The following is a 12,582-nucleotide window of genomic DNA, read 5'->3' as shown; positions in this document are numbered from 1 at the left end:
TCCTTCATTTCCCATTTATTTCTATTACATTTATACACATATAGATCACGTCTCGGACCGTCACCTAGCTGCTAGGCTAGGCTAGGCTAGTGGCTATGTAGCTGCGCAGAAGCAAGGGCACCTCTAACACAACCAAAAGCTTTGAATTTGCTATTTTACTCCAGGTAACAATAAAATAAAGCACATTTTGTTCCACATTGGGTTCATTCTCCATTTATTTCCATGTCATGTTTGCAACTTTAAGTAGGCTAGTCTAGGCTAGGCTAGGCTAGCGGCTACAAACTGCGCAGAAGCAAGGGCACCGCTAACACGACAAAAGGCTTTTATTTTTTTATTTTACTTCAGGTAACAATTAAATAAAGCACATTTCGTTCCACATTGGGCTCATTCTCCTTAATATCCCATTTATTTCTACTTCATTTATACAAATATAGATCACGTCTCGGACCGTCACCTAGCTGCTAGGCTAGGCTAGGCTAGGCTAGCGGTTACGAAGCTGCGTTGCCCGCCTGGGGTGGGACTACCATCCCGCCAGAGCGTCACACTGGATTCATTCTACTTTGGTTTCTCCTTTATTTAGGGAACAGAGTCTAGGAACTGCCATGCTAGGCTAGGCTAGGCTAGTGGCTACATACTGCGCAGAAGCAAGGGCACCTCTGACACAACAAAAGGCTTTTATTTTGCTATTTTACTCCAGGTAACAATAAAATAAAGCACATTTTGTTCCACATTGGGCTCATTCTCCATTTATTTCCATTTCATGTTTGCATCTTAGTCGGCTAGGCTAGGCTAGGCTAGGCTAGCGGCTACGAAGCTGCGTTGCCTGCCATCCATCCAGAGCTCCACACTGGATTCATTCTACTTTGGTTTCTCCTTTATTTAGGGAACAGAGTCTAAGAACTGCCATGCTAGGCTAGGCTAGGCTAGTGGCTACAAAGCTGCGCAGAAGCAAGGGCACCTCTGACACAATAAAAGGCTTTTATTTTGCTATTTTCCTCTGGGTAACAATTAAATAAAATACATTTTGTTCCACTTTGGGTTCATTCACCTTCATTTATTTCCATTTCATGTTTGTAGCTTTAAGTAGGCTAGGCTAGGCTAGGCTAGTGGCTACATACTGCGCAGAAGCAAGGGCACCTCTGACACAATAAAAGGCTTATATTTGGCTATTTTACTCCAGGTAACAATAAAATAAAGCCCATTTTGTTCTACATTGGGCTCATTCTCCCTTTATTTCCATTTCATGTTTGCATCTTAGTAGGCTAGTCTAGGCTAGGCTAGGCTAGCCTAGCAGCTACGAGGCCCAGCGGGCTCCTGTTCTCGACATCTTGACGCGACGCAAGCATGTGAAAGGTCCCCATCGGGGACATACGACCCCCGGGAGACTGTCAAGCGTTACCGCGGCGACCCTAAAAGTGTTTTTGTCCGGACGGCAGGGAGGGGGAGCGCGGGGTCGGACGCTAACGTCCATCTATGGACACTCACGGGGGGGCGGCGCGTGGAGACACTCACCCCATCTTTGCGCTTTTTAAAAGGTTTTAGCCACGACTCCTTCGCGGTGGAGGGTCAGAGCAGACGGACAAGACATGTTGATGCACGGACACTCGGACGGACGTGGACGTGGACAAACACTCACCCGCGACTCGCCCTCCCCTCGCCACTCCACCCGGTTGGGGAAGAGGTAGAAGTACCGGCGCTGCCACTGGGTGAGGAAGGGGTTCCCCAGCTTCAGCATGTAGCCGTGCATGATGCAGTCCTTCCCCAGGGCGTAGTCTACGGCGCCGACGTCACAACAGGGCGTTATTTCGCTCGCAAAAACCACCGTCAAACGTCAATATTGCCACGTCTCCGCACCTTCTTCGTGGCCCAGCTGCTTGTTCTTGGCCCTCTTGCGGGCCTCGTTCTTGTCCGTGTCCGAGTTGACCGCCTCGTACACCGTCTCGGCCACCTCCTGCTGCCAGCGCTCCGATATGACCAGGGGGAAGTTCTTGTACAGCTCCTGGTCGCTGTCCAGCAGCTGCACACACACACACACACCAGGTCACGCTCAATGTCTATTTCCAGTTGATTTATAGGAATAAGAACAACTTTAGAGTTTCAAGTAAAACATAACAATAATAAATAATAGCATGAAGGAGGGAGAATGGTCCCCATGGTCCCCATGGACCATGATGTTTGCGGGTGACATTGTGAGCTGGAGTGAGAGCAGACAATAGGTGGAGGAACATCTAGAGAGGTGGAGGTATGCTCTGGAAAGGAGAGGAATGAAGGTGAGAATATATGTGTGTGAATGAGAGGAACTCTGTGAACAGCAGTATGGCTTCATGCCTAGGAAGAGTACTATAGATGCAGTATTTGCGTTGAGAATGCTAATAGAAAAGTACAGAGAAGACCAGAGGGAGCTGCATTGCGTTTTTGTAGACCTAGAAAAGGCATATGACAGGGTGCCAAGAGAGGAGCTCTGGTATTGGATGAGGAAGTCTGGAGTGGCAGAGAAGTATGTTAGACTGGTGCAGGACATGTATGCTCGCTGTGAGACACTGGTACGGTGTGCTGTAGGGGTAACAGAGAAGGTGGAGGTGAGACTCCATCAGGGATCAGCTCTGAGCCCCTTAGGCTGACAGATGAGGTTAGACAGGAATCCCTATGGACCATGATGTTTGCAGATGACATTGTGATCTGTAGTGAGAGCAGGGAACAGGTGGAGGAACATCTAGAGAGGTGGAGGTATGCTCTGGAAAGGAGAGGAATGAAGGTGAGTCGCAGCAAGACAGAATATATGTGTGTGAACGAGAGGAACTCGGGTGGAACGGTGAGGCTACAGGGAGTGGAGATCAAGAAGCTGGAGGATCTCAGGTACTTAGGGTCAACAGTCCAAAGCTGTGAAGAGTGTGGAGAAGAGGTGAAGAGACGGGTCCAAGCAGGTTGGAATGGGTGGAGAAACGTGTGATAGAAGACTTTCGGCCAGAATAAAAGGAAAGGTGTACAAGACAGTGGTGAGACCAGCGATGATGTTTGGACTAGAAACTGTTCCAATGACCAAAAGACAGCAGGCAGAACTAGAGGTTGCAGAGATGAAGATGTTGAGGTTCTCTTTGGGAGTGACCAGGATGGAGAGGATCAGGAATGAGTCTATCAGAGGAACAGCACATGTTCGATGTTTTGGAGAGAAGGTCAGAGAAGCCAGACTGAGATGGTCGGGTCATGGACAGAGAAGAGATAGTGAATATATTGGTAGACGGAAGCTGGAATTGGAGGTCTGGAGGAAGACCAAAGAGAAGATTTATGGACGTAGTGAGAGAAGATATGAAGGTAGTTGGTGTGAGAGAGGAGGATCCAGAGAATAGGGTTGGATGGAGAAGGTTGACTCGCTGTGGCGACACCTGAAGGGAAAAGACGAAAGAAGAAGAAGAAGAAGTTGGAAGGATAAGAAATACAAATAAAACTATAAAGTGTCAAAGTCAAGGCTTTAAAGTGTTTTGAGGTCTTTAAAAGTACAAAGATTTGAATATTCCCTTCGGCTGAAGGAAGAAGATCCCGTTGGTGTTTTTGTTAGCGTGCGACCTGGAGGAGGGGCTACTTTGTTTGTTTTGTGGCGGCCAATCACAGCCGTCCCTGGGTGAGGGGGCGGGGCTTCACCCGGCCCGACGGGCTGTCGATCAAACGATCCGCCTGAACCGTTCGAGTCGGGGTCTCGGACCGATTTGCGGGGCGTCGCCGGGCGGAAGGAACCCAGACGGGGCGGTTCTGGGATGGATGTGTTTCCATGGTTACCGTGGCGACCGCCTTTCCGACAAACCCTTTCCCTCCAAAGAGCGGATCGGTGAATTTCACCGGTCGCTAACAGGGACGATCTGACCGGCAAACAGACCCAAGTATCCTTTCAATCAAGTGTGTGTGTGTGTGTGTGTGTGTGTGTGTGTGTGTGTGACCTCACCTTGATGCCCTTGGTGTCCTCCTCGTCAAACGAGCCGATGTCGAAGGCGTCCGCGGCGTTCACTTCTCCTCTCGGGGGGATCAGAGGAGGCGAGTACTAAAGGGGGGAGGATGGACACACTCGTCAGGTAACCACGGCGACCGTCACCACGGCAACACCGCTCAGACAGACTGACGGAGATGGAAGGATGAAGATATAAACCAGGGGTCGGCAACCTTTAACCCCCCAAAGAGACATTTGGACCTGGTTTCCTCGGAAAAGAAAACACCGGGAGCCGCATTTACTTTTTGTCGTCTAAAATAAAGGTTTATATTGCTTTTTATTACCTTTACACTTTGTATAAACAAGTGTGTTGCTTCTGAAATTCACAAAGTATTACGGAGAAAATTAAATTTTATTTACGTAATGAACTCATTTTGGGCTTTCAGAGCGTGTAGCGGAGCCTTGACCTGAATTTTAAAAATAAATCGAGAAAAAAAATCACTGTGTCAGTAAATAAAAAATAAATATTTGCAAAATATCTTCATAAATATTTATTTTACCTGGTTTATGGGACTTCTGCTCCTGAACTTCTGCGCACAGCATCTGCACATCGGGACTTTACCGGCTTCCGCGAGTGTTACGTTATTATGAGCGGCGAAAAATAATAAATATAAAATTTAAAAAAATAATAATAAATATAATTTTGTTTTAAATAATAATTTTATAATAATTTTATTTAATATTTCAAAATCACAATAATCTCCCAACTTAGAATTAAAAGTAAAAAAAAAAAGGAATTAACACAAATTAAATACACTTCAATTAAATATTTATAATTTATTTTCCCAAGACACTCGGAGCCGCAGTGTAAAGATGAAAGAGTTGCCGACCCCTGATATAAACTCATTATTGCAGAGGTGAGGAGACGACAAGACGGATGCAAAGAGAGAAAAATGGACCGACAAACATCCAGATGGACCAGGGAACCTTTTTGAGCCATAAAAGCCAAATATTTCTTGATATGTTTCATCGAGAGCCATATAGTGTTTTTAACGCATACAAAATGAAATACGTCTTAATAAATACTTTCGGCTTTTCCCTTCAGTGAATCAACTTTCTCCATCTGACCCTCAAAATATGACGAAGAAATATCGCAAGTATTTTAAAATCAGCTCCAAACTGATTTCTTTCTTTTCCAACTCTAAATGGTGACCCCTGACCCCTGACCCCTGACCCCTGACGGACGGACGTCCGAGGCGAGCGTCTGACCTTCTGCAGGTAGACCTGCTGCCAGTCGATGCCCTTGAAGAAGGGATGCTCCTTCACCTCCGGAGCCCTGGAGGAGGAGGAGGACACATCATCATCATCATCATCATCATCGTCATTGTTGTTGTTGTCGTTGTTGTTCCGGCGCCGGCCACTAGGGGGCGCTGTTCCCCCCGGCACGCCGACGCATGTGAAAGCATGTCTGAACCTCGTGGCTGCTTCCTGCTCACCTAACGAGCGGCGGGGATCTGTCTGACGGTTGAATTAATTACCCGTGTGTGTGTGTGTGTGTGTGTGTGTGTGCTTACCCTCGGCCCTGGCAGCCCAGCCTCTTGGACACATCTCTCTGCAGCAGCCCCTCCAGCAGGTCTTTGAGCTCCGCTGTGAAGGAGTCTGGCAGCTCCACATTCTGCGTGTGTGTGTGTGTGTGTGTGCGTGTGTGTGTGGAAAGGAACAAGAGGCGACTTAGAAGCAGGAATTTAATTCAATTTTCTTTTTTTTTTTTCATTTCGATGGCTTATGCAGGTGAACTTTGGCGCCCCCTAGTGGCGGGGGGGCTTGTCGCCGTGGCGACACTCGCTTCCTGTCGCTGTTTACATAAGGAACCCGTTCATCTTCTCCAATAAACACCGGGACACGTCCAGCACTATTTATAAGCTGAATCACGGTGACACACACACACACACACACACACAGCGTGGAGGATTAAAGGGATAAACCAGATTAAGTGGCTGGATTAAAATGGTAATCTGGATTTATTGTGATATGAAAGATCATACTCTCCCGTTTACAGGTCCTGTTCAGCCAAACAGGATCCCTGTGTGTGTGTGTGTGTGTGTGTGTGTGTGTGTGTGTGTGTGTGTGTGTGTGCTGATGAAAAACATGGTGTGTCATATGCGATACGACATCTCACAAAGCGTGCGCGACATGAACATGCACACAAAAAAAAACACTGGACTCGCACATCAAAGAGACGACTATCCATGACATCACAGCGATCACTGTGACATCATAGAGACAACAGTGAGATCACCGACGACTGTCAAATCTAACAAACTATGACATCATAGTATGAGTCATCACATCCATAGACAACCATGACATCATCATGAGGACTGTGTGACATCATAGACAACCATGACATCACAGCGATGACTCCATGACATCAAAGAAACAATGAGAACTGTCAATGAGAACAAAGACAACTGTCACGCCTGTGACATCATAGACAAAACTATGACATCATAATGACAAGTATGATGTCATCACATACATAGACAATCATGACATCACAGCGACGACTGTGTGAAATCAGAGACAACAATGAGATCGTGACTGTCACATCTGTGACATCATAGTGACAAGTATGAGTCATCACATCCATAGAAAACCATGACATTGTCATGAGGACTCGGTGACATCATAGACAATCATGACATCACAGCAAACCATGACATCACAGCGATGCCTCCTGACTCCATGACAATGAGATCACTGATAAACAAACTAAGACAAAATATGACATCATGACGACAAGTATGATGTCATCACATCCATAGACAACCATGACATCATCATGAGGACTGACAGACAACAATGACATCACAGCGCCGCCTGTGTGACATCACAGAGACGCCCTGGAAGCGTCACCGGGATGTCAGGGGCGATCCTGACATCCCGGCGGCGGCGTCTCCATGACAACATGGCGGCTCCCGCGGGACATCACGGCGAGGTCACGGCGGCACCACGGCGACCCCTGTCTGGATTTAAAATGTCATCCGTCTGGCGCCACACGGCGGCAGGTGGACCAATGAGAATCCACCTGACCTCCGCTTCCGTCCCTGCACGCATGTCCAAGAAAAAAGTGTGTGTGTGTGTGTGTGTGTGTGTGTGTGTGTGTGTGTGTGTGTGTGTGTCTTACCATGGTGAGCGTCATCCGGTCGATCTCGTGTTTGTCTTTGGTCTTGTGCTGCCTGAAGGGGCTGTGCCTGCAGGAGACACCATCAACACCTGCTTCATTCTCTTTGTTTTGGTTATTTATCATCCATTTCTAACATTTTTTAAACTTTTTAAACCCACGAGGACGGTGTTCAGTGAACGCAGCTGTGAGAAGAAAAAAAAAATCCAGGAAATCCGTCAATGAAAATGAAAAATAGTGTGAAATTCCTGGAAATTTGGCTATTTAATAAACTGTTTTTTCAATTAATTATATACATATTATATATAATATATATATGTATATACTCATATGTAATATAATTTTATGAATGATGAAATATATATTATATGGTTTCTATAGATATATATAGAAAGAATACATATAATATATAATAATATAAAATATATATATATTCACACACACACACACATATATGTATATATACATACATATGCATACATACATTCATATACATACATATGTAAATATACACACACACACATATATATATAATTCATATAAAAAAATATTATATATATTATTTATATTCGATTCTGAACCAGGATGTGCAGAACTGTTTTTTGGTTGGTGTTCAAACACGTTCAGCCAAAAATCACTGGGAAGATCACACACACACACACACACACACACACACACACACACACTACCCTCTTTACCTGCATCCTGACCTACTGGGCACAGACCTGTGGCATTTACACACTCCACATCAAACACACACATGCCCATACGTGCACACAGATCAAATAGAGAGGCCCGTGTGTGTGTGTGTGTGTGTGTGTGTGTGTGTGTGTGTGTGTGTGTGCGGGGGGGAGTCAGTTACCCTCGCAGCAGTTTGAAGAGCATGCAGCCGAGCGAGAACCAGTCGGCGCTGCTGTCGTACGCCGTCCCCTTCTGCAGAACCTCCGGAGCCATGTAACCATGGGTACCACTGTGAGCACACACACACACACACACACACACACACACACACACACACACAAGCATTAGGACTTGACAGTTTTTGTGACAGGAGGTGGGACACAAACCCGTCTGCCCTGTAATAAGCTCAGTGCACTGCTTTTAGCGGATCCTGCTGCTTTTCCCGGAGAGGATGTATGTGTATATATATATGTATATATATATATATACATATATATATATATATATATATATATATATATATATATATATATATATAAAAAGTCCTTCCTGGGAGTGAAGAATGACATGACTCACAGTTCTACTTGAAACTGGGAAGATATACAGGAATACTTGGCTCGATTTGCTGGTATATTAAATTATATTTCCCCACAATTTATTCGTTCCAGGCGTCCGGCTTGGTAACGTGATTATAAATGCAGTTTAAAAAAAAACAAGCTATCCAAAAAAAAATTAGTAATACATAATAAAATGTAGACACCGGTTTTATTGGGTATATTTCATGGAAATTGGTTTTATGAAGTGTATTTCCCCGCAGGAGTTTTTCCATTCAGTCGCTAATGCTACAATGTGACGCTAACAGCTAACTGCTGCTCCTTGTTGCTTCATTTAGCGAGCTAGCATTCAGGTGAATGACTTTCAATGATCCCGGCTAGGCTACGTAGCCGCGAACGGCTACTTCACGGACAGCGGTGGCCAATTCGGTGTGAAAAGCTCGTCCCGGTCCAGACGGGACGCCTCGGCTCGTAGCGCGGAGCGAAAAAAATCCACTTTGGATGTAAACATTGCGCACACGGAAAAAAAAACATCACTCACACACTGGCGTGGGGCTTCTTCTTGGAGAAATCGCAGGCCAGGCCGAGGTCCGAGATCCGGACGTGTCCGTGCTCGTCCAGGAGGATGTTGGCCGGCTAACACACACACAATATTATGGTTCAGGAATAAAACACACACATACGGGAATAAAACGCGCTCACCTTGAGGTCTCTATAAACGACGAAGCGGTTGTGCATGTGCTCCAGGCCCAGGATGATCTCGGCGGCGTAGAAGCGCATCTCCTTCTCGGCAAAGACGCCGTGCTGTGACAGGTGGTAGTGCAGGTCGCCGCCTGGACCACACACACACACACACACACACACACACACACACACACACACAGAGGGTGAGTCAGCAGGGCCATCCGGATCGATAAACAGCGTTAGCTTCCTCCGGGGAGCCGCTGGGGATCGATGAGGAGCCCCAGGCGGCTCTTTTGAGGGCCGAGGATTCTCACCGTTCATGAGGTCCAGGATGAAGCACAGCTTGTCGGGCGTGTGGAAGGCGTACGTCATGCACACGATGAACGGGCAGTCCTGCCGGGACAAAGACGCCGCGCCCATCAATCCGTCAATACGGTAACAAACGGCAAAAGCAAAGTGCCCATAAAAGGTGATGTAATACAGCAGAAGCTCTGCTTGGAGGCAAAGTGTTGCTTCACCCCATCAATTTTCTAATCGATATAAATCCCCAAAATCACTGCCCGCCCTTTGGAAATGTATTGAATAGGTTTATTTATCTGAGTTTTCTGGTTTTTCTCCTCTTGCTAGCGCTTGTACTCGGCGTTTCCTTCGAGTAAAGCCTTCTCGCTAACACTAGCGGCTAATGCTACCTCCAGCTAGCTCCAAGCCAAGGATCACTTTTCTACTTCTTTTGAGACCTTCACTTTGTTAGCATAGTCACCCTTTTAGCCACATCAGCCGTCGTTAGCTATTATTTGCCACTAACACCACTAGCACTTTTAGGAGCCACAATGAGGGCTAGCTTGGGGGGAAAAAAAAGCACAAACGACGACGTAAACAACACGGAGTAGCACGCGCGACTGCTGCTACGCAACAACACCACAACACGGAAATCCCGAAAGTTTGCGAGGATGGAAAACTCGTACTTGTGTACTTTATTGTGTCAGTAGTGCTGTGCTAAGTAAGTACTCTTTTTACAAAGTACCGTGAGGATCGTCTACTTTGACGTACTGCAATCACTGACGCCATCTTATAATACTACAACTATTAATTCTAACATTAATAATACCTTGACTTTACTTTGAAATGGTAGCTCAATATGCTAACCCGTAACACCCAAAGAGCCATTTGGACCCGGTTTCCTCGGAAAAGAAAACACCGGGAGCCGCAATTACTTTTTGACGTCTAAAATAAAGGTACCGCCGTATATATTGCTTTTTATTACCTTTACACTTTGTATAAACAAGTGTGTTGCTTCTGAAGTTCACAAAGTATTGCTGAGAAAATTAAATTTCATTTATGTTATGAACTCATTTTGGGCTTTCAGAGCGTGTAGCGGAGCCTTGACCTGAATTTTAAAAATAAATCGGGAAAAAATCACTGTGTCAGTAAACAATAAAAAATAGATATTTGCAAAATATCTTCATAAATATCTATTTTAACTGGTTTATGGGACTTCTGCTCCTGAACTTCTGCGCACAGCATCTGCAAATCGGGACTTTACCGGCTTCCGCGAGTGTGACGTTATTTTGAGCGGCGAAAAATAATACATTTTATTTAATATTTCAAGATCACAATAATCTTCCAACTTAGAACTAAAAGTTAAAAAAAGGAATTAACACAAATGGAATACACTTCAATCAAATATTTATAATTTATTTTCCCAAGACACTCGGAGTCGCAGTGTAAAGACGGAAGCGCAACAAAATGAACCAAAACCATTTGTTGTACGTTTTTAAACAAAATCAAATGTACTTTTCGACTCCTAAATGATGTATAAGAAAATATATGGTAAAAGAAAATGTGAAGACATGACGCGGCGGCGGAGGTTTTCCCCATTTCTAACCGCCGAATTCACCGGCGCTACAAGCTAATCGCTACACTTGTAGCTCAACGACGACAACTAGTTTTTCCATCATCAAAAAAAACAAACAAAAAAGCGACGGTTTGTAATTCGGAAAACCGAAGTTGAGGTTCGCGGACTCACCCCGGTGCTGACGAGCGACAGCATGATCCTCTCGTTGAGCGCCAGCGTCTCGCCCTGCTTCATCTTGATCCTCTTCTTGTCCAGACACTTCATGGCGTACCTGGCGGAGGCGGTTGGTGGGGGTCAAAGGTCAGCGGGGGCTACGCGGCGTAGCATTTACGGGGCGATTAGTTTCTCACATCTTGCCCGTGTCGGCCTTCCTGCAGCCGTACACCTCCCCGAAACCGCCTCTGCCGATGATCCGGTGGACGCTGAAGTCGTTCATGGTCAGCTGGAGGGACCAACACAAATACGGTTTATTTCGCTCATGTTTCCACCCGAAATGGGCTTTTTTTTGTTTTTTTTTTTTGTTTTGATATACACTGCTCAAAAAAAAATAAAGGGAACACTTCAAAAAAAACACATCCTAGATCGAAATGAATGAAATATTCTTATGAAATACTTTGCTCTTTACACAGTTGAATGTGCTGACAACAAAATCACACCAAAATGATCAATGGAAATCAATTGTATCAACCCATGGAGGTCTGGATTAGGAATCGCACTCAAAATTAAAGTGTAAAAACAAACTCCAGGCTGATCCAACTTTGATGTAATGTCCTTAAAACAAGTCCAAATGAATCTGTGTTGCTTCCTGAGTGGACACTATGATTTCACACAAGTGGGATTGACTTGGAGTTACATTGTGTTGTTCGAGTGTTCCCTTTATTTTTTGGAGCAGTATATTTTTATATGTATGAAAAATATTTCTGCGTGCAGATTTTGGGGAAATGTGAGGAAATTCAAACAAAAAAAAAACCAAAAAAACAAATAAACCGGATTAAAAAAAATAAAATAAAAAAGCCTATTGCATTGTATCCTATTGCATCAATACATTTGTATGTAATTTTCTGTGTTATTATTAATCTTTGCAATTAAACTCACATGGATGTTGAGCTCGACGTTCTTCCACTGGCAGAACCGGGTGAATCTGTCACTGTTTGGAACGAAGAGGACGAGATCAGAAAAACCATTTCTACGTCTTTTTAAAAACATTTTTCCTTCTTGGTCTCTCACCTCTCGATGAACTTCTGGAAGATCTTCCCTCTCAGGCTGTCGCAGATCTCCACGATGTACGGCTGGAGGGGACAGGGGAGGGGGGATTGAATTTAAAAAAGAAAAAAAAAAAAAAAAAAAAGAATTGCGCACGCGCTTTCCGAGTGTTTTCCGTGCGTCGTCGCCGAGGCGACGGTGACATCACCGCGGCGGCGGCGGCAGGCTCTGGTCCGGCTCAGATGCCTGACAGCGTCGAGAGGCTCGGATTCCTTCACGCCCTGACCTAACTGGGTCTTTATATTAGTAAAAAAAAAAAATGTTTTTTTAAATGTATATTTTTCCAGATTTTTTTTTATTTTTTATTTTAATTTCTTTAAATTTTTTTTTTTTTTTACGGGCTCAGATGCCTGTCAGCTTCAAAAGGCTCAGATTCCTCCACACCCTGACCTACTGGGTCTTTATTTGGTGAAAAAAAGAAAAAAAGTAAAAAAAAAAAAGA

The 12,582-nt window shown here is 44.8% G+C and overlaps 1 protein-coding gene across 1 annotated transcript in view; it reads right to left on the bottom strand.

Moving 5' to 3' along the window:
* Positions 1-12,582, bottom strand: part of grk3 (G protein-coupled receptor kinase 3) — a 35,520-nt gene that overhangs the window by 3,263 nt on the left and 19,675 nt on the right. The window contains exons 6-19 of the mRNA XM_086152821.1: positions 12,105-12,166; positions 11,973-12,024; positions 11,228-11,319; positions 11,049-11,148; positions 9,337-9,415; positions 9,041-9,171; positions 8,880-8,974; positions 7,966-8,073; positions 7,107-7,173; positions 5,494-5,594; positions 5,189-5,255; positions 3,938-4,033; positions 1,855-2,017; positions 1,637-1,773 (exon numbers count right to left, since the gene is read on the bottom strand). Coding sequence (XP_086008947.1) covers positions 1,637-1,773; positions 1,855-2,017; positions 3,938-4,033; positions 5,189-5,255; positions 5,494-5,594; positions 7,107-7,173; positions 7,966-8,073; positions 8,880-8,974; positions 9,041-9,171; positions 9,337-9,415; positions 11,049-11,148; positions 11,228-11,319; positions 11,973-12,024; positions 12,105-12,166 — 1,350 coding nt within the window. The remainder of the gene's footprint in view (positions 1-1,636; positions 1,774-1,854; positions 2,018-3,937; positions 4,034-5,188; positions 5,256-5,493; positions 5,595-7,106; positions 7,174-7,965; positions 8,074-8,879; positions 8,975-9,040; positions 9,172-9,336; positions 9,416-11,048; positions 11,149-11,227; positions 11,320-11,972; positions 12,025-12,104; positions 12,167-12,582) is intronic.

The sequence above is a fragment of the Fistularia commersonii genome, chromosome 9 (genome assembly GCF_037954325.1).
Source record: "Fistularia commersonii isolate RoL2024-O1a breed Wild chromosome 9, RoL_Fcom_v1.0, whole genome shotgun sequence".
Classification (NCBI taxonomy): Eukaryota; Metazoa; Chordata; class Actinopteri; order Syngnathiformes; family Fistulariidae; genus Fistularia; species Fistularia commersonii.
Note: the sequence above shows the minus strand (reverse complement) of the source record. Positions and strands in the feature narration are given on the sequence as shown.